The sequence below is a fragment of the Gadus morhua genome, chromosome 18 (genome assembly GCF_902167405.1).
Source record: "Gadus morhua chromosome 18, gadMor3.0, whole genome shotgun sequence".
Taxonomy (NCBI): Eukaryota; Metazoa; Chordata; class Actinopteri; order Gadiformes; family Gadidae; genus Gadus; species Gadus morhua.
In genome coordinates this window covers 18,427,575-18,454,290 of record NC_044065.1, presented here as the reverse complement: position 1 = coordinate 18,454,290, position 26,716 = coordinate 18,427,575, and the positions used below count along the sequence as shown (strand labels likewise).

General features: G+C 44.6%; 2 protein-coding genes across 2 annotated transcripts; one reads left to right on the top strand and one right to left on the bottom strand.

The window, feature by feature from the left end:
- Window positions 1–9,956: 9,956 nt before the first annotated feature.
- Window positions 9,957–17,857, top strand: LOC115531211 (cytosolic 5'-nucleotidase 3). The gene is made up of 10 exons (XM_030340343.1): window positions 9,957–10,150; window positions 10,796–10,873; window positions 11,295–11,393; window positions 11,997–12,066; window positions 12,626–12,672; window positions 13,424–13,509; window positions 14,404–14,493; window positions 14,812–14,974; window positions 15,840–16,040; window positions 16,607–17,857. The coding sequence occupies exons 1-10, from the start codon at window positions 10,148–10,150 to the stop codon at window positions 16,724–16,726; spliced, it is 957 nt and encodes a 318-aa protein (XP_030196203.1). The 5' UTR covers window positions 9,957–10,147; the 3' UTR covers window positions 16,727–17,857.
- Window positions 17,858–17,966: 109 nt separating this feature from the next.
- Window positions 17,967–25,884, bottom strand: fkbp10b (FKBP prolyl isomerase 10b). The gene is made up of 10 exons (XM_030340342.1): window positions 25,525–25,884; window positions 24,824–24,969; window positions 24,004–24,193; window positions 23,624–23,769; window positions 22,677–22,866; window positions 20,989–21,134; window positions 20,365–20,554; window positions 19,608–19,750; window positions 19,278–19,441; window positions 17,967–18,801 (listed from the first exon to the last, which is right to left on the bottom strand). Exons 1-10 carry the CDS (start codon window positions 25,716–25,718, stop codon window positions 18,607–18,609), a joined length of 1,704 nt encoding a protein of 567 aa, XP_030196202.1. The 5' UTR covers window positions 25,719–25,884; the 3' UTR covers window positions 17,967–18,606.
- Between the last annotated feature and the right edge of the window lie 832 nt (window positions 25,885–26,716).

Below are 26,716 nucleotides of genomic sequence, written 5' to 3'. Positions count from 1 at the left end.
CAGGGAAACCAAATTGGACAACATGCCAGATCTGAGTCGGAGACTCAAAGGGGAGCCCATAGTAAATCTGGATATCACAGCTTAGATGGGAGAGAAAAAACGGAAGAATCTAAAACCCACAAAATCATCCGGACAAGATGTACCGCACCCCAGAGTCCTTCAGGAAACAGAATCTACCATTGGCCTCCCGTTGTCATTGATCTTCAAAAATTCACTGGCTGAAGAACCGACGCCCGGAAGCTTGGAAGACCGGCAACATTACACAATCCACAAGAAGGGAAAGAAGACAGTACCAGGCAACTACAGACCTGTTAGCCTCACATCAGTTGTAGGTAAAGTTATGGAATCACTTGTCAGGGATATATTGGTACAACACATCACAGAGGGAGACTATTTTTTGAGGTTCTCAATATGGGTTTGTCACAGGGAGGTCCTGTATGACCCAGCTCCTGGTCACACTGGAGATATGGACAGACTGGCTAGATAGGGGAGAACCACTAGATGTCATATACCTGGATTTTAAGCCTAACCCTTTGACAGTGTGCCCCATACTCGTCTCCTCCAGAAGTTGCGAGCTTATTGCGTGGGCGGCAACCTCCTGAGCTGGATCCAGCACTTCCTTGTGGGACGAAAACCGAGGGTTACCGTAATTGGTAAGCTCTCTGATTGGGCCACTGTACTGAGCAGAATCCCTCAGGGGAGTGTCCTAGGACCGATACTGATACTGGTCATTTTCCTAAATTACCTCCTAGAAATGATCTGAAGCACAGCAAAGATATTTGCTGACGACACCAATATCTTCAACAGAATAATAACCCGAGACGACCATGTCAGATCCAGGCAGACCGTGACCTCCTGGTTAAATGGCCAGAAGAATGGCAGCTCGGCTTCAATGAGGGAAAATGCAAGTTTAGCATCATCACGGTGGCATCCTCTACACCTCTGTCAGCTCTGATCTAAAGAACCCTGCACCTGAACAGCCTGCTTTATCACCTTCTCAAAAACCTTCACAATGAAAGATGTCTTACAGGTCTGAAATCAATATGAGTCTTTGTGTTTTTACACTTCAACAATAGTTGAGTGTTCCCAGATTACTGGTATCTTTTGTAGCTGAAGAGGTTCCATGAAAACAAAAAATATAATAAAATCATAAAAATAATAATGTTTATCAAACCTCAAGTAGAACTCAAAATCCAGCTAGTTATGTATCAGAGTTAAAACCATTGAGCCTAACTACCTTATTCCACCTCTCATAACACCAAGTAATTGTTCATGCCGTTCCAGGCAGCTCTTGGTTTATTGCTTCTAAACTCTGTATTCATTTTAGCTTTCTTAATTCCCTCTCCTTGGCTGCATCACCTCTATTAACAGTAGTCTTCCTTTGACTAATCAAAATATAAATTATTTTGAAACCAAGGATTATTATTTGTAAAGACTTTCACTTCCTTGGTAGGGATCACAGAGTCTTTACCAAACCCAATGTAGCTAGCCGATACGTCCGTCAGTAAATGTATATCGTCTGAGGCGTCCAAGAACACTGACCAGGTCTGTGCACTCACAGCAGCCCTGAAGGACTGAGGTTTGTACTCAGTCCAAAACCTCCAGCCTTTGCTCACCACCTGCTCACGCTGCAACAGTCTTAATGTTTGAGGGTTACACCTCCAAGGTGTTTGGCTCACAGGTAGGCTGCAGTGCTGGTCCACACTGGGCTCAGGGCAGCTGCTGTATTGCTGGACCATAGTGGGCTCAGGGCAGCTGCTGCCTTTGGGGTGGTCAACACTAGTCTCAAGGCAGCAGCCTTTGGGGTGGTCCCCACTAGTCTCAAGGCAGCTGCTGCCTTTGGGGTGGTCAACACTAGTCTCAAGGCAGCTGCTGCCTTTGGGGTGGTCAACACTAGCCTCAGGGCAGCAGCCCTTGGGGTGGTCCACACTAGTCTCAAGGCAGCAGCCTTGGGGGTGGTCCGCACTAGTCTCAAGGCAGCTGCTGCCTTTGGGGTGGTCAGCACTAGTCTCAAGGCAGCAGCCTTTGGGGTGGTCCACACTAGTCTCAAGGCAGCAGCCTTTGGGGTGGCCCATAGGCACAGTTGCTGTTGGGCTGGTCCATGTAGGAACCAGTTATTCCAGGTCCCCATGGGCAAAGCAGCAACAGCAGAAGGATTTCATAACCGTCTTAAAAACCTCTTTTACTCTGCCCTGTTTCTGCTGCTTCTTCTTTGGGTTGACATCTGAAAATGACACCAAAACAGGATTATGTTTTAGTTTAAAATACAAACATGAGTAGACTGAGGCTTTAGACTTCTAACTAACCTAGTGGGTTGTCTGCTACAGCTGGCTTGACCTCCACAGTCTCCGTGGCAGCAGAGGAAGCGGTAGATATTGATACAGTGCTGTTAAATTAAAAACCAAGAGGAAAGATGTTTAATGTATCGTCCATCAAAAAAATCCTGATTAAAAACAGAGAATTAAGCAGTGCCTGAGCCACGAACCAAATGAATGTTGAAAGCATGATATTAGGAAGCAAATCAATAGCAGATCTAGAAAGATTTGGAGAGTGAACGGCACACCTACCCTTTGCCACTGTCTGTGGTGTCCAGTGAGACCTTCCTCTGTTCCTCTGACACAGAAGGTGTGTGGCTCACAGGTAGACTGCAGTGCTGGTCCACAATGGGCTCATGGCAGCTGCTGTATTGCTGGACCATAGTGGGCTCAGGGCAGCTGCTGCCTTTGGGGTGGTCAACACTAGTCTCAAGGCAGCTGCTGCCTTTGGGGTGGTCAACACTAGTCTCAAGGCAGCAGCCTTTGGGGTGGTCCCCACTAGTCTCAAGGCAGCTGCTGCCTTTGGGGTGGTCAACACTAGTCTCAGGGCATCAGCCCTTGGGGTGGTCCACACTAGTCTCAAGGCAGTAGCCTTTGGGGTGGCCGACACTGGTCTCTGGCCAGCAGTTGCTGTTGGGCTGGTCCATGTAGGAACCAGTTATTCCAGGTCCCCATGGGCAAAGCAGCAACAGCAGAAGGATTTCATAACCGTCTTAAAAAACCTCTTTACTCTGCCCTGTTTCTGCTGCTTCTTCTTTGGGTTGACATCTGAAAATGACACCAAAACAGGATTATGATTTAGTTTAAAATACAAACATGAGTAGACTGAGGCTTTAGACTTCTAACTAACCTAGTGGGTTGTCTGCTACAGCTGGCTTGACCTCCACAGTCTCCGTGGCAGCAGAGGAAGCGGTAGATATTGATACAGTGCTGTTGAATTAAAAACCAAGAGGAAAGATGTTTAATGTATCGTAATTCCATCAACAAATCCTGAATGTTGAAAGCATGATATTAGGAAGCAACTCAATAGCAGATCTAGAAAGATTTGGAGAGTGAACGGCACACCTACCCTTTGCCACTGTCTGTGGTGTCTAGTGAGACCTTCCTCTGTTCCTCTGACACAGAAGGTGTGTGGCTCACAGGTAGACTGCAGCGCTGGTCCACAATGCGCTCAGGGCTGCTGCTGTAGGGCTGGACCATAGTGGGCTCAGTGTAGCTGATGGTGGGCTGGTCCACAGTGGGCTCAGGACTGCTGCTGTAAGGCTGGACCATAGTGGGCTCAGGACTGCTGCTGTAAGGCTGGTCCACAGTGGGCTCAGGACTGCTGCTGTAAGGCTGGTCCCCAGTGGGCTCAGGACTGCTGTTGTAAGGCTGGACCAGAGTGGGCTCAGGGCAGCTGCTGTCGGTCTGGATCTCTGTCCCCAGGCTGATGAAGGGATGCTCCAGCAGTGCGTGTGGTGTGATGCGCTGGTCACAATCCAGATGGAGCATCCTCTTCAACAGGTCCGTGAAGCTCGGCGGGATAGTTTGGCCTGGCTCATATCCTACCTTCAGGTTTGAAGTGAAATGATTTGGAAGATTGGAAACAACATGGCCACTGCATTTAAGTCTGCAACATTACTGGATCAACACCTACCTTGACCACCTCCTCCAGGGAGATAAAAAAGAACGATCTGGGCCGGCGCCTCTTGAGCCCTATTCTCTTCATGTTCTTCTTATACTCCCGTTGTGTCTGGAAAATAGCCTCTGATTTGGTTAGGTTATTTTGACTCGTAGATAAAGTAAAACAGGTGGACGGACAGGTATATTGATACCTTGAGTCTCCAGACGGATCCTTTGGTGAAACACAAATGGCTTTTGATGCCTTGGTCCAGCATAGCATCAGGAAGCTCACCATGGGTATGTATGATGTATGCCCACTGAAACACAACAGAACACATCCTTCCTGTTAGTAATCCGCCACTGGATTATGTGAAGGATCGTTATTATTGTTCAGGGATTCAAACATCTTTCCAATGATCCCCACAGACTCAGACTTGTAATTTGAACATTGTTCTCTGTGTAAAAGGTTTTCGGTATATTGAAATACACCGTTTAAATACACCGACTTACCATATCATACTCGGTGTAGCCGGGATAAAGGGGGTCGCCAATTAACAATTCAGCTGCTATGCAACCCAGGGACCACATATCAACCATGCCTGTATATGGGAGACCCAGTATGATCTCTGGGGATCTGATAAGAAAAAAAGATAGGAAATTGGAGCAACCATTGTAATCAGCAACCAATAGGAACCAACCAGGTCAGGATGGCTGTCAGTTACTCACCTGTACCAAAGGGTCCCCAAGTTGAAGCCAATCATTGCCTGGGACAAATGGAGGGAACAGCCGAAGTCAATGATTTTGACTTGAGTGTCCTGTCCTGTCATCATGACGTTGTTAGGCTTCAGGTCGCCATGAATGATCCCAAGGGTGCCAAGGTGGTCAAGGGCTGAGGCCAGCTGAAAATCAATGTTTGATGACAGTTACCACTCTCCCCAGTACAGCTGCAGTATGTTACCATTATGGCTGAACCAAGGAGAGTGAGTTTGGTCGGCCTGGAGCCGCCCCAAGCTTCACATGTTTAATGTGTGTTGCTAGCATGTTCCTTATATGGTGAGACACAGGCTGTGAGTCAAAGGAGAACTAGAGAGAACTGGTTAGCAGTGTAACAGCGTACTGGAAGTACAGTAGATTTCAACATAAGAGAAGAATGCATGGGATGAGGTGATTACGTATGGATGGTGTGTGGACAGAATGGTGCATATAGGCAGAGGTCTGGGGGGTGGTTCTTTGGTTATTTTGCATCTAGCTCCCGCTTTGTTCTAACTTGTTCGTGAGTGATCTTACGTCATCAGACTTCTCGAACTCTATTATTTTGTTAAAGTGTTGAATGCGGTCTACAGGAGTGCAAACTGGTGATGGCCCAAAAAGGTGACAACATTTTTTGGCCAATGTGTTCTCCACGCTGCCTTGAAGTGGAGTGAGCATTTCAGCAGACGGATGGGGAATGACCCATTCTACTCGGCCCTTTAGTAGAATGGGCCAATGGGCCAGCCCAGTACCCATTGTTGAACATTTGGATGAGACGTAGACACGGTTTTTTGCAGATCTACGCAATTCCCGTGGATGCACTAGGGTTAGTTAATTGAGTTAGAAGACTGTAAATTTCGCCAAAGGGTGACCCTTACCCTCCACAGTACCGAAGAGCAAAGTGTGATGATTATACGCAATCAGAAACACAGAAATACAACAATGTATTGTGTTTCGAGCAACGACATTACAATTGTGTTGAGGTTGAGGTCCAACCTTACCTGTTCCACTATATTTTTGATCTGCATCAGCGGCAGACAGTGGTTTTCTGTCTGATGGGCGAAGGCTTGGAGAGACTGGTCCAGGAGCTCAAACACCAGACAGAAGTGCGGACCGTGTTTGAGGGCACCCATCCATCTCACAATCCCACACTTTTCCGGGTCCAGAGCTCGGAGGCACCTTAAGATGTGAATCTGAGAATAAAGAGCAGGTTAAAGAGATATTTTACAATGCGAAATCACATGAAAAACTAGTACCAAAAAGAAACACACAATTCGAAAATGGGCATATTATCTTTAGCAATATTTATTTATTAACATTATTTATCAACTTATTAATGCTTTCTTTTACCTCTTGCCTAACCGACGCTAACACTGAAGGGTGGTTCTTGATGATTTTAACAGCCACCTTTAAATTGGTGCCTGTTTTAACACATCTGGCCACCTTCCCAAAGGTTCCTTCCCCAAGAAAGTCTTCAACCAGGTAGGTGGAAGACTTTGTGGTTATCAGGTCTCCTTTGGACACGGAGAATGATTGACCTGAGAGAGAGAGAGAGAGAGAGAGAGAGAGAGAGAGAGAGAGAGAGAGAGAGAGAGAGAGAGAGAGAGAGAGAGAGAGAGAGAGAGAGAGAGAGGGAGAGAGAGAGAGAGAGAGAGAGAGAGAGAGAGAGAGAGAGAGAGAGAGAGAGAGAGAGAGAGGGAGAGGGAGAGAGAGAGAGAGAGAGAGAGAGAGAGAGAGAGAGAGAGAGATTGAGGGAGAGGGAGAGGGAGAGGGAGAGAGAGAGAGAGAGAGAGAGAGAGAGAGAGAGAGAGAGAGAGTAGAATTAGAAAAGCTTATAATGACATGAAATCGACATCCAAAGATTGGTTTGTAATTGTGCTAAAGAAATTGTAGAAATAGCTAACTTGCTAATTTATTTATTATTGTAGGCTACGTCGGGCCGTTAACAGTATGTGTCTTCGTGTTTCACTCCCGCTTTAAAATGTAAATTTAAAACGGGACTAAAATGTTTTTATGAGGTTCTTCCAACGGAACATACATTTCGAAGATTTGCGTCTTAGCAGCGCTACCATCAGGCGAGAAAAAGACACGCATGTTCAATGGGTAGACGAGCTACCTGCTGTGAGGGAATAACCTCGTCATCCAGCAAGGATGCCATGTAAAAACAAACAATTTTCTTTCAGTCTAGACATCATTGCAAATGAGGGTCAACCCTCAATTGATCTCTCGAGTATAAATAAAGCTTAAATAAAAAATACAAATTGACCTACAACTGAAGCTCGTATCAAAATTGAACGTGCGTCTTTCTCTGAACTTAAGGTGGCGGTGTTGAGCCGAAGAGCTCTCGGAAGACCCGAAGCATTCACAGCGGTACACCAAAAATATACTGCTCTGCACAGAGCTGGGAACTCACCGTCCATGTTCTCACTACAATGTCGAAAAGTTGATTAGCAAATATCTCTCTTTTCAACAAAGCTGCTCTCTCTCTCTACTACACGCAATGTCCAAACGCCTGATATATTTTCTCTGCACACAAGATATTGCTTAGGAACAAATTGTGACGTCATAATTGGAAAAACATCATTCTTAAATGCATGTTGATTGGTTGCTATGTGTGTTAATAATAATAATAATAATAATACATTTAATTTAGAGGCGCGGGGGAGGGAGTTCCAGAGCCTGGGTGCTGAATAGCTGAATGACCGGGCACCCATTGAAGTGAGTCGTGATGTGGGGATACATAGTAGTCCAGCAGAGGTTGAGCGGAGGGAGCGGGAGGGAGTGTATTCTTGGAGGAGGTCGCAGAGATAACTGGGGGCTAGGTTGTGGAGAGCTTTGTAGGTGAGGAGTAGGGTTTTGTATTGGATGCGGTAGTGTACTGGGAGCCAGTGAAGTTGAATGAGGACAGGGGTAATGTGGTCAGATGATTTGGTGCGGGTGATGATCCGGGCGGCTGAGTTCTGAATGATCTGCAGTCTGTTGATAAGTTTGGTGGGGAGTCCGGTGAGGAGGGCGTTGCAGTAGTCTATGCGTGATGTGACAAATGAGTGAACTAGGATTTCAGCGCTGGATTGGGTCAGTGATGGGCGGAGTCTGGCGATGTTGCGGAGGTGGAAGAATGCAGTCCGGGTGATGTTGTGAATATGGGGTGCGAATGAGAGGGTGTTGTCCAGGATGACGCCGAGGCTCTTGACTTTGGAGGAGAAGGGTACTGGGAATCCATCGATAATTATGAGTGGAGCTGGGGTGTGTTGTGATTTAGTGAGGGTGGATTTGGATCCGATGAGCAGGGCCTCGGTCTTGTTTCCATTGAGTTTCAGGAAGTTCCTGCTCAACCAGCTCCGGATCTCTTCCAGGCACGTGATGAGGGAGGTGGGGGGGATGGCAGCGGTGGGTTTGGTGGAGATGTAGACCTGTGTGTCGTCAGCATAGCAATGAAAATGGACCCCATGGTGACGGAGGAGTGTGCCCAGCGGGAGGAGGTAAGTGGTGAAGAGGAGTGGACCCAAGACTGACCCCTGGGGGACGCCCAGTGAGACACCTGAACACCCAGACTTGTGGTTGCTTAGTTGAACAAATTGTTGACGGCTGGTGAGGTAGGATGTAAACCAGGAGAGTGCAGCACCAGTGATCCCAATACCAGCTAGGCGGTCCAGGAGTAATTATGTTGGTGATCATGGGGGAGATGGACGGAAGACATGCTTTGACAAGGGAGGTGGGAAGAGGATCGAGCTGACAGGTGGTGGTTTTGGCTTTGCGGATGAGTTCTGAAACTGTTCTGTTACTAGGGTGAAGTCAGAGAGGGAGCTGATGAGAGGTTGGCCAGAGGTGATCATCCAGGGTGGGTCATCAGAGGGGGTGCGAGATGAGGCCAGTTGTTGGTGAATGGTGTTGATTTTAGAGCTGAAGAAGTCAAGGAACGCAGTGCATTGGGTGGTGGAAATGTCTGGAGGGAGAGATTTAGGAGGCTGAAGTAAGTGGCTGACTGTTGAGAAGAGGACTCTGCTGTTGCCTGTACCAGTGTTGATGAGGTTGGAGTAGTATGAGGTTTTGGCAGTGGTGAGGGCATTCTTGTAGTCATGGAGGTGGTCCGAATACATTTGGCGGTGTACAGTGAGTTGAGTCTTACTGTAGAGTCGCTCCAGTCGACGACCAGTGGCTTTGAGCTGGCGCAGATGAGGAGTGAACCAGGGAGCAGTGTGGGTGAATGAGACTGAGCGGGTTTTCAGGGGGGCCAGGGTGGTGAGGGAGGAGGAGAGGCAGTTATTGTAGTGAGTCACCAGGTCAGTCAGGGAGGAAGCTGGGGGAGGGTTGGGGTAGGAGCTGATCAGGGTGGAGAGGTCTGTGGTGTTGATAAGTTTGATGTTTCTGAAGGAGATGGTCCGTTGTTCCTTGGTTTTGTGTAGTTGGGTATGAATGTCAAAAAGTACAGCTTTGTGGTCGGAGATGGGGAAATCAATGACATCAAGGTTAGTGGGAGTGATGTCAGTGCAGCAGATTAAATCCAGTAATAGGGACGTTTAAGTCACAAGAAACATACCATCTACAGAAAAAACTACAACTAATGAACTGACAGACACCATGCTTACATAATAGTGAAGAGCTATTGGGAAGAAAATTAATTATTTTCTTTCCGATTGAGGGACGACGACGACGACGATATACTGTCCATAGATATGTAACATCTGACTAGAATAGAGGACTTTTCCCAGTCAAAATGGGCTGAAGATTTCTTTATTTTTAAGCAATCTTCAGCGGGTTGGTTTCTGAATATACATCCGACGTGTTTTCATAAGTCATTGGAACATACATACATTTTCTCTGCGAATTGCAGCAAAAAGAGAAACCTAAACTTCCTCCCATGTGAACATTGTTTTATTGGGCACCCAACGGCAACACAATGACACGAATGGTTAATCACCCTAGAGCAGAACCACCTTGCAAAACGTATTTCTTGTACTATCTCACTGGAGCTGAAGTGTGTGGACTTTGGCAACATGATGCTGGCTTGGTTTATGGAATCTGGATACCATCAATGATATCAATTGATTCCCTTCGTTGGAGCATCCATACGAAGCACAAAAATCTGGCATCTTTAACTCAGAGCGTCAAACCCAGTTTATACGTCTAGTTTATAACGTTATAAACTACTCTCTACAATATAACGTTATAAACTAGTTATAATGTATATAGCCGTTATATATATCTGTGAGATGTTACAACGTGCTCTGTTAGACCCTGTAACCCCCGTCCCATCTCAATGGATTTGCAAATATATGAAATCTCGCGAGATGTAATGAAGGGATCTGCTAGTCCATCTGTATGGATTTGCGTTTGTCAACAGACAGCTTTCACTATAGCATTGTAATGCGAGAAGTAGGACAAATGTCATTTTGGAAATCGCCTCATATGCTCGGCATTATCCTGGTCGTTTTCACCGGACGTCTACAAATACGTATCTGACTCCGAACACTTTCAAAATGGTAAGTTATTTAGCTAGCCACCAGACTACCATGTACTTAAAACGAGCTGAAGACACTCGGGGATTCCCTACCGGTTGTTATTGTACTTACATTTACATTTAGGGCATTTAACAGACGCTTTTAGCCAAAGCGACTTACAATAAGTACATTTGTCATAAGAAGTTAAACAATTTATCGCTGTCAGTACAGTTGTACTGTTGTACAAGGTTGTGTAAAAGTGAACTAACCAATGATTAATGAATACTGAGCTCATCCAAGATATTGATGTCAATTACCGGTATTTTAGTCTATGCTTCTTTCTGATGGCATGTTTCAAGCTAACAACAGTTATGAATGTTTTCTTCTCCAGATAGTAAACACCATATAGCACTAAGGTTTTATGAGTTTGTAGATAAGTTAAACACTAGAAACATGGCCTCTTTGCCACAAAGCCAAGACAAAGCGAAGGTTCACCTGGTAAATGAAAACCTGTAGGGTGGCTTCGACCACCTCCAATATAAACTTCATGAACCAACTCCAGAGTGCAAGCTTGCTTACCTTGTGTCCCTGAATAAGCCAAAACGACGATTCCTCAAAGCATCAAACTAGGTTTTCATCAATATCTGTCTTCTCTTCTCTTGTATTTTGGTCGACTCCTCTCCCCAGACATATCCCGTCCCATGGATAAAAATCCCAGTGCGGACCGCCCTGGCAATCTGGTATCAGTGGACCACCAGGACTGAGGTGGGTTTTTATTCCCATTCTGTCTTTATACTTTCCAATCTATTCTACTGACACTATGTTTAAGTAGAGGGCATCATGTTTATAACTAGCTAACATAGATGTTCAGCGAATAGTATTGGTTTGGTTTAAACTATAATCTTCCTCTTTTCCCTTTGCCTGCTTTATACTATACTATATGCAAAATTGGTAAATTATTTGTGTGTGGAAAAAAAACATTGGCGTTTAAAAGCACTTTAATAATTGAAGTCCACATGTTTGAACTCTTCCCCGTTCTATACATATTCCTAACCCCAACATTAAGGTTTAGTCTGGTTTAAGCCAGGTCCCTCTTGTTGTGGGAGAGCCAGTAGCTATACCCAATAACCTTGGGCTGGGAGGCTCAACCCCCTAACCACCTCACCACCCTGCCCTGTCTTTACAGTTGCCAGAGTTGTCCAAGGTCTCCGTGCTGATGAGGCAGAGGAACAAGGTGGAGAACACCTTGCGAGCCATGCAACATGCCGGACCAGGGACCCTCCAGGTACACAGGCCTGCGCGTGCTTTCAGTAAACCGTTAAACCACCAATTCCAGTATTCCCTTTACTGTTGCCGGACTGTAAATGTATGCACGATATTGTATTGAAGGTGGACAAGCTGACAGACAAGATATTTTCTCTGTCGTTTGTGGGTTCAACCAGAATCTTATTGAAACCAGTACTGTACTGGAACGTTGATGTACTCACCCTAATTGTTTGTTATGCAAGATAACGTTGAGTCTAAAGAAGTGCGCGTGCTCCTCCGCCTTGCTACGAGTAACTGCCGTCTTCAGTTTAGTCTCCATTCTTATATATATATTTTTTAGTTTGTAACAAGTCGGTGTAGGTAGGGATCTTGGACCTATGTATCTAATAGTGTGTGTATTTGTATTGAAATTTGAAATAGCCGTGAAATTTACCGCGGTGACCTGGCGTAATATGGTCCCAGTTATATAATAGAAGTACCGGTGGTTACTCCTACTTGTTGACTACCTTCTACTTTATGCTAACCGGAGCTAATGCTAACCTTGACCTGCACCATTGCACGTTACAAGCTGTGATGTCATTTTGAACCAGTGTTGACCTGTGATGACCCCTGTGCCCTTCAGGTGATCTCAGACTTTGACATGACCCTCAGCAGGTTCGCCCACCACGGGAAGAGAGCGCCCACCACCCACAGTGAGTAGACCACAGGGAGATAATTGATTATTAATTATTATTATTATTTATTTTTTATCACGGGCAGGATTCGATCACGTTCTTTTATACAAAAGTATAATGTTTAGGGCCCCTGCAGGTGGTGTTACACCACCAAGACAACCTTAAAACACCTAGTTTGTGTAATTATAATAAGCCACATTACTATTGATGGAACATTTGGGCTGTAAACTTTTACGCTTTATCTGACTGTCCAGACATAGAGCGGCCGACTATAACAAAATTAACCCTAACCCTAACCACAGACATTTAATGTCGTCTACAAGTATCGCATATTATACTCTTACAACTTTTGCGTACACAAAGTTCTGTGTAATCATGTTCTTTAGATTGTGAATACATTTATTTACTTTGCAAGTAATTCTGGGACAGTGATTTTCATTCATATCCTTCATATACGTTTTTTTGCAAGTATGGAGGTGAAATAGGTTCAAAATTGCATTCATAATGGTCTTAAAAGTCTTACATTGAACTTGTTGAAACCTGTAGAAACCCTGTGATGTCTCTTTGTACCTCCCAGATATCCTGGACCACAGACTACTCATCGATGAAGACTGTGCCTGCAATGTAAGCACTATTTGTGAGGCCTATGCATGCAGTACTATCATTTAAATAAGTAACTATCAGAAACCAATGTGATGGAAAATGACATCACCATGCAAATATTAAGGCAGTGTGATACTGTGTGTGTTAAGGACAACCTTATCTTCTCTGATGAGAACAAAGGGTTGACATGTCACGTGACACATATAATCAGACAACCACTGATATACCTTTTTTCCACAGAAACATAGATAACCACAAACATCTGGACCTCAAAGTTGAATAAATTTGTTGATTATAGATCATACCGATCTATGCTTATGACAAAAATGAAGAAGATAGAAACTTTATCTGAGACAGGCAGGCTTTGGTGTTCTTGCGTGACCACCAAATAAAAAGTAAAACAACCAAAAATAAAATGAATAATCTACAGCTTTAAAACCTACGGAAAGAGGCGGAGCATCAAAAAGCTCTTCATATTAATTTCTTGCTTCACACATAACTGAAAGACCACCAGTTAAAATGACAAATGCAGTATTCTCAGTATTCTCAGTATTCAGTTTTCTCTTGAACATGGATTATGATCTGTTATCTGCAAGTTTGTCTCATACAGCAGTCTAAACCTTGTCCTGCAAGACTTTATTTCTCTCATTAAATATCGTAGTATATATTTTCATTGTGAGAGCCCACAGTGTTTTTTAAAGCTGCTGCAATAGCAGTGTCATATACTTCTACTAGCACGTTTCTAATGTTGTGTTTACCCCCCTGCGTCCAGATGAGGAAGCTGTTGAAGATCTACTACCCCATAGAGATCGACCCCAGCTTGACCTCGGAGCAAAAAATACCCCTGATGGTGGAATGGTAGGAAACCGATCCATCAGAACCAGTATCCATTGATCCTCAATGCGTTTGAAAGTGTTTGAAATGACAGGCGTTTACATGTTATTACCAAGTAATAACATGTAAAAGTAGGGGGCTATTACCATCATAGCCCCCTACTGCACCATGTTAGATAGGGATTATTGCCTTACTGTAGAAATACTGTAGAAAAATACTTATGTGGTGTTCTGCTTAAGAAGAATAACAAACGCATCATGATACTGATGGTTGCATGGTGGCTCATGAATGGCTTTTGACTAAATTTAGGAAGCATAAATAAGTTAGTAATTAGGGTTTGAACATTTGCATTTACATTTAGGGCATTTATCAGATGCTTTTATCCAAAGCGACTTACAATAATTACATTTTTAGAAGAAAGGGAACAACAATATATCGCTGTCGGTACAGGAACAGTTCAAGTAAAAACTGAAATGTTGGGTTTGCTAGTCATGGTTTGCTAGTCATGTTGCCAAACGTCAAAAAGGAATACGCAAAAAAATCCTTAAAATAAAGTTATATATTGAATTGTGAACCATTCCACCCCTAATAGCAGTATATGGTAGAAACACAACAAGTGACTTTATAATAGACAGCAGGCTACATATGTGATTGCTTATCACAGATAAACAGTATTATGAAACCCACATTGGACGGCTACAAATCGCAGGCTGAAAACAGCTGAATACCGTGCACGTGTACATCAGTACTGTGCACACGCAAATCAGTACCGTGCACATCAACATCGTGCATGCTTGCACCTAAAACACACCTTTGGCTGCTGGTCAAAATCCATGGATAAACCCTCTCAAAGTGGATCACACTACATAGATGTACCTGTCAGAAATGTGAACCATGTCCTCCTCTTCCCTGCTCCAGGTGGACAAAGGTCCATCACCTGTTGATCCAGCAGAAGATCCAGAGAGACATGCTGGCCCAGGCGGTCCAGGAGTCTGGTGTTATTCTCAGGTACTTGACACAAACATACACAGGCATGGACATACAATTCCCTTCAGTTCATCATCTATGAAGCAAAACACGGATCTATCCTATATGATAAACTTCCTTCATCCCCTAAAAAGGAGATTAAATGTCAACATCAAAGTTAAGAAAGTGACAGGTGGTGTGTGTGTGTGTGTGTGTGTGTGTGCGCGCGCGCGTGTGTGTGTGTGTGTGTGTGTGTGTGTGTGTGTGTGTGTGTGTGTGTGTGTGTGTGTGTGTGTGTGTGTGTGTGTGTGTGTGTGTGTGTGTGTGTGTGTGTGTGTGTGTGTGTGTGTGTCTCTCCAGGGAGGGCTACGAGGTGTTCTTCGACCGCCTGGCTGAGCTCCAGGTCCCTCTGCTCATCTTCTCGGCGGGAGTGGGGGACATCTTGGAGGAGGTGGTCCGTCAGAGCCAGGTGTTCCACCCCAACGTCCACGTCATCTCCAACTACATGGACTTTGACGCCAACGTAAGACTAGGGCCATGCCCCATTCTGGCCCGCATGTGTGGTTTTTATTTGAGGCATAACCCCCCTTGTGAATTATTTGTAATGCGCATTATTGTATATGTTTGATGTGTTAAATTGACCCACGGTGCGTGGGTTGTACAGTATTTTCACGTGGAAGAGCCGAGGAGGATTCGTATTGTGTAGTGGTGGGTGAAGGTGTTGGACTAGCAGGAAGGCACTGGGTTCAATCCCAAAATGTTCACAAAGCCTAAAATGTCGGCATCCGTAAGCAAAATGCCCCACCCTCCACTGTGTTCTCTGGGCTCTGGGGTTGCTTTAGATAAAATATTCTAAACATGCAAAGTATTTTTTTTTAGGGAGTTGGTAAGTGTGAACTGGTCAATTGAACATTAAGAAAATCTTCTAAACAAAACAAGCAATTTACAATAGGTACATTTGTCAGAAAGTACTTATTGTATGCACTCACATTTAGGGCATTTAGCAGACGCTTCATCCAAAGCGACTTGCAACAAGTACATTTGTCAGAAGAAGAGAAACAATATATTGGTGTCGATACAGTAAGGACGATTGTTCATAGAACCAGGTGCCAAGCACAAACAATCGCTGGATAACCCATTCCTGTATACAACAAAGATAGCTAGGATTAGATGCTACACGACGTACTCATTTAATAAGTACTATTTTTGGGTGTCGGGGCGTACAACATACACTAAGTGCGTCGGAGGGGTGTAGAGTCTAGGTGAACTCTGAAGTGCTCCATGTCCATTCCCTCCCTCTCTGTCAACTCTCCAATATACGACACTAGTTGTGCACCTTTTGTTGATGCATGTCCTAAGACGCACCATCTCTGTCCCCGGGGGCTCAGGGCGTTCTGCGGGGCTTCAAAGGTCCCCTGATCCACACCTTCAACAAGCGTGAGGGGGCTCTGCTGCTCGCCGCCCCCCTCCCGGAGCTCCGGGAGCGGCCCAACGTGCTGCTACTGGGGGACTCCCTCGGGGACCTGGCCATGGCCGACGGGGTGGCCCGGCCCCACAACCTGCTCACCGTGGGCTTCCTCAACGACCAGGTCTGGCCCAGGGAGAAGAACCCACACTATTACATTGGCGTGTGGTTTTTGTGTATTTGTATTGTTTGTGCTGGTACAGTTTTACTTGTGCCGTGACACCCTGTGTGGGCTTTCTGATCTGCAGCCGGAAGGCCTCTTACTGGGCCCTAGCTTTCTAAATGCAATGTGAAATCATTATAGAAATTATAGTTCAACAAAGATTTGGACGCCTAACTCTGACTCAAACTGGCTACTTTAAACTAGTCAGTGTTTAAAGTAGACTATGCAAACACAAACAAATGAGCTTTCAAGTGCATAACGTGTGTGTGTGTGTGTGTGTGTGTGTGTGTGTGTGTTGAACCTGGTGTCTGGTGTCAATGTCTGTAGAGCTGGCGATCTGGCCCTTGATTATTTTCAAACAAACTGACAATTTTGGATCAAACCATTGTTTCTGTTTTTCTCTCAAAAAGTACCAAACTATGTGATCCATCATTTGCAGCATTGTTGATGAGCCCCTTCCCTAGGTTGCTTCCTCCACAATGGCTCAGCATTAGGTTCAAACCATGTGTTTGTTGGGTTATGTTTAGGTCGAGGAGAGGGCAGAGTCGTACGTGGAGGCTTTCGACATTGTTCTGGTTAAGGACGAGTCGATGGAGGTACCCAACGCTTTGCTGAAGTTCATCACCTCTGGGAAAGATGCCAAGTGACCATGCAACATATAGGAAATACAACTACCTGTTTACAGTGCAAGACACACTTGTCACATGACGCATGGAGCTGTTTCACTTCACTTGCCGATGGATGGACAATATTAATGCTGTAAACACACGTCAAGTCAGCGTGGCATCTCGCCGGGTACCTCAGACCAGATCATGGCGACTATTGGGAGTGTTCACATGTGTACTGTACGTCTGGTTTGTAATGTGCATCTCAGGTGACCGACAGCTGTCTCAGATTCTATCTAGTGACAACAGAACTTTTAATTTTAACACAAGGTTTGTGTTCATGCCGATACTTACTTAGCTCCATAAATATGAATACGCTTTTATTTTGTAAATATTTTTCTAAATATTTATAGTCTGCACGAGGTCTCTTATCACTTTTGTTGAAAAAAGGTCTGCTTTGTGGTAAATGGGTTTTATTTTATGTGCATGATTTCAATGTATGATAGTAACCAAAGTGATGGGTGCTTTTTATCTTGGGTGTAAGAGAATTTTAAATGATTGCATGTTTGACCATGCAAGGTGCTACTCAATGCTACCTCTACCTGAGAAGGTTAGTGCCAGCAGCCTGTTTACAGTGTATACTGCACCCAATGCAGTTATATACAACATGGGAGCTACTCAAAAATGTTCATTGTTTAAATTGACATTGTATACTTGCAAGTTAATGCCCTCTCCTGGATTACAGTAGTCCAGGAGGGCATTACACAGGGCAAGGATTAAAATGGAAGGAAGGAACTTTTGTGCCTGTGTGTTGAATACGATTGAGAGTTTGACATTTTTATTTTTTAACATTCAGCTGACTAGGGTGTGAGTAGTGTGTTGATTCAAAATACTTTGACAGCAAAGACTTGCAACAAAATTAAAATGGTAATGTAGGCCTATTTTCATCTTTCAACCGTCAAATAAACTACTAATTTCTAGGGATATATTATTTTACAATTCTGCTTGTAGTATAATTTGGGATCCGTAATATGAAAGTATTGCTTATCTGTATTTTCCATTAGAAGCTTCTATGATAAAGAAAAAGTTTAAATCCAATCTTGTGTGAGCTGGGATGTTATGGGAAGCATTAAGTAACTCTTACCTCTCAATTATCATAATGTTAGCCTGTGGACAAAACGTAACGTAATTCGATATCTTCAAAGATACTGGCGTAATGTGAGCAGTTATCGGACAGTGGATAATATTGATCATAAATTACAATAAAAAAGAGACAACGCCATTTTTCTTAAAAACATTTTAACATTACAAACGTCACGGACGATAACAATAGGGGCTTGTTCGGTAGATTAATTTAAGTCAATGCACTTACTTAAAACTCTGTTTCAAACACAACCAATCACACAACACAGAAATAAAAAAAAGTTTCCAAAATAATTACTTTCAATATTTTCTCTCGTTATTAAAAACAAAACTTTCAAATGTGTTGCTTTAATGATGCTAAATGGAAAAAAAGAACCTTGAAGTTAAAGTCAGTCATAAAATGTTTCAAAGGTGTTTGGCTTAGTCCCTGAGAGAGGATGCGCACATTTCATTGTCCGTCCGTTTGTTCTTTCTGATATTTCTTTTGTTTGCTTTTTCTTTGCGATCTTTCTTCCTTTTGCTTGTTCTTTGTGATCTTACTTCTGTTTGCTTGTTCTTTTCGATCTTTTTTCTGTTTGCTTGTTCTTTGCGATCTTACTTCTGTATGCTTGTTCTTTCTGATATATCTTCTGTTTGCTTGTTCTTTCTGATATATCTTCTGTTTGCTTGTTCTTTCTGATAAATCTTCTGTTTGATTGTTCTTTCCGACCTTTCTTCTGTTTGTTCTTTCCGGTCTTCTTGTTACACTTGTTGGTATGTTTGTTGTCTGTTTCCACGCATCACAGCTCGGTGTGTTGGGCGGCCTCTCGCTCCTGGTCCTCCTCCACCTTCAGCTTCAGCTCATCGGGGGTGATCAGTCCGTCGTGGTTCCTGTCCTGGTTCTTGAACATGTCGGCGATGATCTCCTCTGGGTCCATGCCGGGCTTCATGCGACCTTTGCCCTCTGCCACCTGCAGCTTGATGAACTCTCCGAACTGAAATAGAAAAACATAAGGACCACGTGAAAAGGGGGCTTCCTTGTTTTCCGATAACCGCATGCATTCCCAGGAACATGTGAGTGATGTGATTTGTCCCTGAATGTCTGGAATAAGTCCTGAATGAATTAACTTGTTGAGCGCAACATCAACACTGCCAGGGTTTACGGTTCAATTCCCACTGGAGCTGACCATCCTAAGTTAGACTACCTCTGGTTAAAGATCTCCACTAAATGGCTTGTCCTTGTATCTACATATTCGCTAACTCGCCCATAGTAACTTGTGCATCATCTCAAGACAGGTGAACTGTCATTACTTCATATGGACAAATGTTTACCTGCGGTTATAGCAACGATCAGATCCAGATGGTTGAGTCAAAAACATTGAGGTGAACCTTCACTACGCCGAGAACCCTCTTGTCTTCCCCGCTCGAGGAAAACACAACGCTATCCTCAGACGGGGAGGGAGCCACTCACCTCCTCCTCAGGCACCTCCTTGTTCTTGTTCATGTCCAGGGAGTCAAACAGCTCCTGGGGGCTTTCTCCCAGCCAGACGAACAGGTAGCCGGGGGGGACGCCCTTCGCCAGGTCTATCAGCTCCAGCTCAAACACCAACACCGCGCTGCCCGGCACTCCGGTGGCTGAGAGAGAGACAGAGACAGAGAGACAGACAGAGAGAGGGAGACAGAGAGAGATCAGAACATGTTCTGGTTACAGTCAAAACATGGTTTATTTTGGTAACCAGAAAGCGTTACTGCAATTTGCACCCGTTAGTCAGGAACTGCCGTTCAGGAAGGTTGGCCTCACCTCCTTTCTCTCCGTGTCCCAGGTGGGGGGGTACGGTGACCACCCTCTTCTCCCCAACACACATGCCCCTCAGGCCCTGGTCCAGGCCGTCGATCACCTTGTCGGCTCCCAGCAGCGCCTCCTGGTGGTTCTCGTAGTTCCCTCTGTTGGACGAGGGAAGAAAATAAGCCTTTGATCTCCTCATATGGGCATGGAGAGGCCAGTTACTTAGGAGATGTGTCCAAAGGTATTTCCAGTGAATACTCATAGCGGTCATTAGGGAGCAGGTAGGGCTTGGTTGCGTCTTGCTCATGGATGCCGGACCAAGGTAGGTTGTGGACATTGGGGATTGAAACGTTGGTACCTTGGGGTTAAGAGTCAATTCGCTCTCTTTGGCTTGCTGCCCTTTATCTATACTTCAGAATTGTTTTACCGAATACTTTAAGAGAAGATACTGAGTGTTTTGTAATACAGGTACGACTAAGTTGCCAGGACTCGCTTGTAAAAGAGATTTCAATGTCTCAATGGGACTTCACCTTGTTCAATAAAGGAACAATAAATAAATAAAAAAGATGAATAGGAAGCATATTTAAAATCATAATGACTCTGTAAACCTTTGCTACACTACACAATACTTTGTCTAAAACCGTTTGACCTTGCTTGTTGTCCCGAAACGGCTGTAGGCTTTGGGTTTCAAAGCTCAATATTGAATTTAAACTGAGTTTAAACCGGTGGGGACAGGGTTGTGGGGCGTGCCGAGCGCGGTGCGGGGACTTACGAGGCGAACAGCAGGGTGCCGTCCATGAGGGAGCAGTTGTAGTGGTAGTGGATGAGGTCGTTGGCGTCGCTGGTCTCGTTGCAAATCTCTGGCTTGGAGATGATCTCCACGGTGATGTTGTCCTTGGGGTTGTGGAAGTCGATGATGTCCACGTCAAAGACCAGCACGGCAGAGCCGGGGATGTCCTTGCCTAGAGAGAACCCCCGCCACCACGAGAGCACGCAGCGTTATCTCAACAGCCGGACATTAGGGCAATGGTGGCATCAGTGTGATGATGTGGCAGTCATCGTTGAAGATGACGAAGTTAATGCGAATATACAGATGAACGCCTTGACTAAGAAGGCAAAGGCTTGAAACCCTAAAGCGTAGACTGCTAAAGCCAAGAATGCTAAAGGAAAAAAAAGGCCACGATAACTCAAGCTAAGAATGGTAAGGCTAAAGGCAAGAAACACCAAAGCCGACATAGCTACAGCTAAAAAATAACAATACTAGCGCTAACAATGCTAAGCAAAAGGCCCTAAAGCTTAGAAATGCTTTTGCTAATAGTAGATTATAGAGGTACCCATGCTTGAGGGCTAAAGAGGTCAAACACGGTGCTTGGATGGTCTTCTGTGCAGGACTCACCGGCTCCTTGTTCACCGTAGGCGAGGTGTGGCGGGATGATGACCCTCCTGGTCTCGCCCACACACACGTCGAGGAGCCCCTGGTCCATGCCGGTGATGACGTAGCCCATGCCGATATAGGTGTTGTAGGTGGTGTTCCTCTGGTAGCTGCACACAGTTTAACAGTGATAAGCAAGAGGGACAAAAATGAGAAGCTAAATCAAAGGAAAACTGTCTGTTGACTGCCCCGTTTTGGTTTAAGGATCAGATTTGCACATGCAATACAAAAAACTGGATGCAGCTCAATTTCCTCAAAAGCAACAGTGACAAAACTGAACTGCTCCTCAATGCCTCCGAGTCCACCATCAGAGGAATCAACAACCCCCCTCTCACCACTGGTAGCACTATTGTTTTCCCTTCTTCCCAGGCACGCAACCTCTTTGTGATCCTGGATCCAGCCCACTCCCTCGAACCTTATATCCAATAAGTCGTTAAACTGCTCTCTACCACCTCAGGCCCTCCTTCACACGCTCTGCTGCTGAGACACTGATCCACGCCTTCACACCCTCCCGTCTGGACTACAACTCACTCCTCTATGCCGGCATCAGTGCCAACCTCGTCCATAAACTCCCAACTGGTCCAGAATGCGACTCACACCAAACCCTGGCACCACGACATCACCCCTGTCCCTAAGGACCTCCACTGACTTCCTGTTTCCCAACGAATAAACTAATTAACTGGCTCCCCCGTATCTCACTGACCTCCTCTCTACCTACCCCCATTGGACTGTCCCTCAGATCCACCTCAGGCGGCCTCACCACCTTCGGAATACCCTCCCCCGAGACATCAGAGACCCTTCCGGTTTACAAATCCCGTCTCAAGACCCATCTATTCTCTACCCCCGTCTCTTAACCCCCCTTCCCCCATCCAGCCATGGGTGCTTGTGCTGTCTGCCTGTTGTCTGTTTTACAACCACTCATTGTAAAGCGTCTTTGAGTTGTTGAAAAGCGCTATATAAACCTAATTTATTAGGGCTTTATCTATTAATGACTTGGATTTTGTACTTCAGCATTTCTCACAGAATAACAAGGAACGTAACCTTGGAGGTTAAAGAACCAGAATAATAATAATACCCCATTTATAAAAGTAACTAAATCCAAAAGGAAACAAACCAACTTCTTAAAGATAGAGTACGTTATTTTTAGAGAGAGATCCATTTTGAATATCCGACTAAAAAACTCCCCCCTCCTTTCGGGCCTCCTCCAAAGCCCCTCCCTTCACACGTGACAGACAGCAGGCAGCCGGGCTGCTCCGTGGGATAGACTGGGATGACATCCATTCATTCAAGTCCGGCCAAATGATTGGACAGGCTTATTACAAGCCTGCAACATCTACAGAATACCCTACATGTTCTTTTATTTCATCAGGGCTTTTGCTTTATTGATTGCTGGCAGGATGTAGAGAACATTTGGCTGAGGTGTTCATTCTAAGTCACTTCTTTATTTAGAAGTGATTTATTTCCATGCATTTCATAAAGTATGAAGTGGTTTGGAGCAGAGGGGTTAGGGATAATGATACTCAGGGTTAAGGTGACCTAGAGAAAGACCGCTAGCCTATACATGTTAATATTCACAGTGGTATGTTTAAAGCCATGACGACCAGTGTACCTGGCTTCATGGTGGTACATCTAAAGCCATGTTGACGGTGTACCTGGTGTCGAAGGTGACCCCGTTCAGGAAGGTTCCGTTGTAGTGGTAGCGCATGTAGTCTCCGACCACTGACTTGCGCGTGCAGGACTCAGGAACCACCTGGTTCTCCACCGTGATGTTGTCCTTGGCGTTGTGGATGTCCACCAGCAGGATGCTGTAGATCAGGGTGGCCTGGGACGGCACCTCCTGGCCTGGTAACACCAACGTCCACGTTGTTTTTTTATTATTGACGTGACAACACTGCTTATAAGTATGGATTCTTTCGTCGCTTAAGTAATTCTCTAAATACCATTACAATTACTTTAACACTGACTGTTATATACTACTTATAATAACCATGTTGCATACTTGAATTCAATATGTTCATCACATTACTCGTCTCCTCATCACCCCCCCCTCTCTCTCCCCTATGTTGACTGTCTCTCTACCCTCCGACAAAATACAACATTTACTTTGCAGCAATGATCGGCTCCAAAGCAGTGAATTCCGGTCCATTTCCTAAAGGAGCAGGTACGGGTGAGGACACGTGCCCCAGAAGCCCCAAAGGATATGCTGACCCCCCCCCTACCCATCCTAGGCACTTATTGTTGTGCGTCCTGGCACTTACCGTACGCACACTTATCGTATGGCGTTCATCCTGGAAATGAATGCCTGCACTTATTGCATGTTTTAGTCCTGGCACTTTAAAATAGTGCTTCATTGTGTAGCATCTTATCCTAGCTATCTTAGTTGCATACAGGGAACGGGTTAACCAAGCGATTGTTGGTGCTTGGCATTCGGTTCTATGAACATCCTTACTGTACCGACAGCGGTATATTGTTTCTCCTTATTCTGAGAAATGTACTCATTGTAAGTTGCTTATGATAAAAGCGTCTGCTAAATGCCCTAAATATACGCTACCGACATTTGGGGGATCCGACCAAACACAGCCCCTCCTCATGAACCTACCCAGTCCCTTCTCTCCGTAGCCTTTGAAGGGAGGGATAACCACAGTGCGGATCTCTCCCACACACATGCCCAGAAGACCCTCGTCCAGGCCCTTGATCAGCCAGCCCTCGCCCACCAGGGAGTCGTGGGTCTGTTCGCGGGCGTAGCTGAGGTGGGGCTCATACAAGCGCAAAGTAAAACACACTTCACACTACGCGGGACCAAAGACCTGGCAACACAGTCTGAGACACACAGAGAAGATGTTTTACTTGACATTGGCATTTCTCCCATAATGTGAGGTTAAAGTTGAATCAATTTGTATTAGTAATTGTTTTTGAGAATATGTAAAACAGCTAAAGTCACCAAAATAGTATGTGATATATGCCAGCGTGTGAGTTCACCTGGAGTCAAAGAGCGTTCCGTCGAGCAGCGTGCCGTTGAAGTGGTAGCGAGCAAAGTCGGTGCGCATGATGGAGCGGCGGCAGTCTTTGGGGGTGGAGATGGTTTTGGTGACCACCATGTCAGCGTTGTTCCACAGGTCCAACAGATGAAGGTCAAACACCAGGGTGGCATCTGGAGGTACCACATCACCTACAAGGAAAAACGTTCATATTCAATCCAAGACGCTAATGTGAGAAAAGTTTAAATAATTTAAATGAGAATAAATGTAATGTTATAGATATATATATGAATTCCCCCCCCATTATTGAGGGGAAGGGGGGAGGGGGGGTTCAGTTAGTTGCTATTTGCAACCTCGCCACTAGATGCCACTAAATCAAACACAATTCCAGTGTCGGTTTTTACTGAAAAGCATTTTTATTTGTTAATTGTTGTCTTTGCAAATTTTTTACATGGTTTATCAGGTCAGAGAACGTCCGTAAGATACATATTTCATCTGAGAAGGCTCTCTGGGTATAATAAAGGAAAATAAAATAAAATAAATAAATACTTCACACTACCCCTTTAAACTTCACCCAAGTTTGAAATATTTGTATTTATTGAATAAGAACATAATTTATGGGGATGAAGGAAGAATGATGAATAAGTGCCGTTATAAATAAATAATTATAAATTAATAATAAATAAATACTACACGCTTTCCCTTTACACGTCAACGTTTTTTTTATTTTTTTATATATTTTTATTTATTGAATGACAACAATTTATGTGAGGATGAAGGAAGGCTGCCTGATGAATAAGTGACGTTAGCGACCGGGTTACCTGCACCGGCAGCGCCATAGGCCAGGTGTGAAGGGACGGTGACTTTCCTGCGCTCGTTGATGCACATGCCCACGATCCCCTTCTCGATGCCTGCGATCAGACGGCCTTCCCCGATCAGTCCAACCTTGGGTACTCCTTTTTGATGGCTGTGAAGTGGCAGGAAGGAATATATAAATAAAAAGGACCGTGTGTAGCCCATTTCTGTAAACATCTAAGTTCCACCTCCTCCTATTTTTTTTTTTTCGAAATACAAATGGAAAAAAAGTGGCGTCCTGAGTGCCACATATGCAAACCATGCCCCCGGGCTACAGTTACTCCAATACCGCAATTAAAGGCAAATAAAGGTCATAGAATCAAATCGCAGCCCCATCTTTCATCGCTCGCACATCGCTTTACCATGAGTTTGCATTACATCCTATATGGTAACATTAGGGTAAACTTTCTAGGAATGGGCCTAATATATTGCCTACATCATTAAACACCATATTACAAAAGCCCATGCTGCATGGCACGTTGCCTTACCTTTTTTAGATTTAAGGTTTCATCATCTTCATTGTAAAGAAAGACAGGAAGATATAAGAGAGAGAGAGGGGAAGACACGCAGCAGAGGACCACGGGAAGGAATCGAAACCCGGGTCGCTGCGGTAAGGACTGGGCCTTAACGGTACGCACTCTACCCGGTGAACCACCGGTTGACTTACCTTGAGTCGAATGTTTTCCCGTCGAGCAGAGTCACGTTGTAGTGATACCGAACATGATCTCCATTCTTCACCTCTCTGGGACACGCAGCCGGCGTTGAATACCTCTCCACGACTACATCTCCGACGGGACTTGGGTTGCACTCCACGCAAAACAGCGCATTGAGCACCAAAATCAAAACGCACACGGCGAACATGTTGCAATATAAATATAAAACCAAATTTAAAACAAAAACTACTAAATTTAAAGGAGTTTAGAGTTGCATCGATGGTGTGGGGGGTAGTGCCGGATAACTACGCAGGCACCTCGGGAAAGTCGGCTGCAGACTGTGCGGAGGAGCAGTGGGTCGGGCTGAAGGGGGAGCAGTGAGTCGGGCTGGAGGGGGAGCGGTGGGTCGGGCTGAGGGGCTGGAGGAATGTTGTAGACGTGGACAGTCTGCGGGATGCTGCCTGCAGCCTGCAGAGTGTCGGAGAGCGTCGCTGCAGAGCTCAGCGGCCGCCTGCTCCGCACTCCTGCTCGGTAAACAAACCCTCTGTTTGGCCAGCATTCATTAGGTGAGCGCTCACCTATGTTCTTCTTAGCTTTTATTCTTTCTCTCTTTCTTCCTTTATTATTCCCTACAAACTTTGGGACCTAGGCTACTCCTTCCCTACTTTTCACTTTATATATACATATATATACACATATACATATACATTGTGAGAAATAATGTTTTAAAAGTATAATATATAAAAAATGTAAATACTAAATATATATATAAATTTAAACTTTTAAGATATTCTACTTTTAAAACATATTTTTTTACAATGGAAGTCAACTGTCAACGTGTAAATTCTCTGACACTTGAACTACTTAAATACATCCTTACTTGGTGAATTTCTAACCATTAACCTTTGTTCAGACCTTTAACAAATCATCACACTTGTGTCTTCAATTATTTTAAGATAAAATAATTTCGATATCATTTATACTTTTTTCAGAATCACAGTTTAACAGTTTAATTTCATACCCGCTTCGTATATTTTCAGTTGGGGCTAGAGCGTGATTATGTCCCAGCTCTAGCCCCAAGGTAGTTATCACAAAAGCTAACCATTGCGGACGTCGCGGAGCCTAACAACGTCAATATTTAAACTAGAAACACAATGTTTCTAAAATTATTAATTGTTTGGAAATATGATTGTTATATTTTGGGCG

Excerpts from the sequence above, each read along its gene's own strand:
- fkbp10b (XM_030340342.1), bottom strand. The coding sequence starts at position 25,718 with ATGTTCGCCGTGTGCGTTTTGATTTTGGTGCTCAATGCGCTGTTTTGC. Across the intron at positions 24,970-25,524 it reads GGGAAAACATTCGACTCAAG|CCATCAAAAAGGAGTACCCA; the intron begins GTAAGTCAACCG and ends GCCACTTCACAG. Across the intron at positions 20,555-20,988 it reads CTACGGTGAACAAGGAGCCG|GCAAGGACATCCCCGGCTCT; the intron begins GTGAGTCCTGCA and ends GGTTCTCTCTAG.
- LOC115531211 (XM_030340343.1), top strand. Across the intron at positions 12,673-13,423 it reads ATGAAGACTGTGCCTGCAAT|ATGAGGAAGCTGTTGAAGAT; the intron begins GTAAGCACTATT and ends CCCTGCGTCCAG. Across the intron at positions 14,975-15,839 it reads ACATGGACTTTGACGCCAAC|GGCGTTCTGCGGGGCTTCAA; the intron begins GTAAGACTAGGG and ends CCGGGGGCTCAG.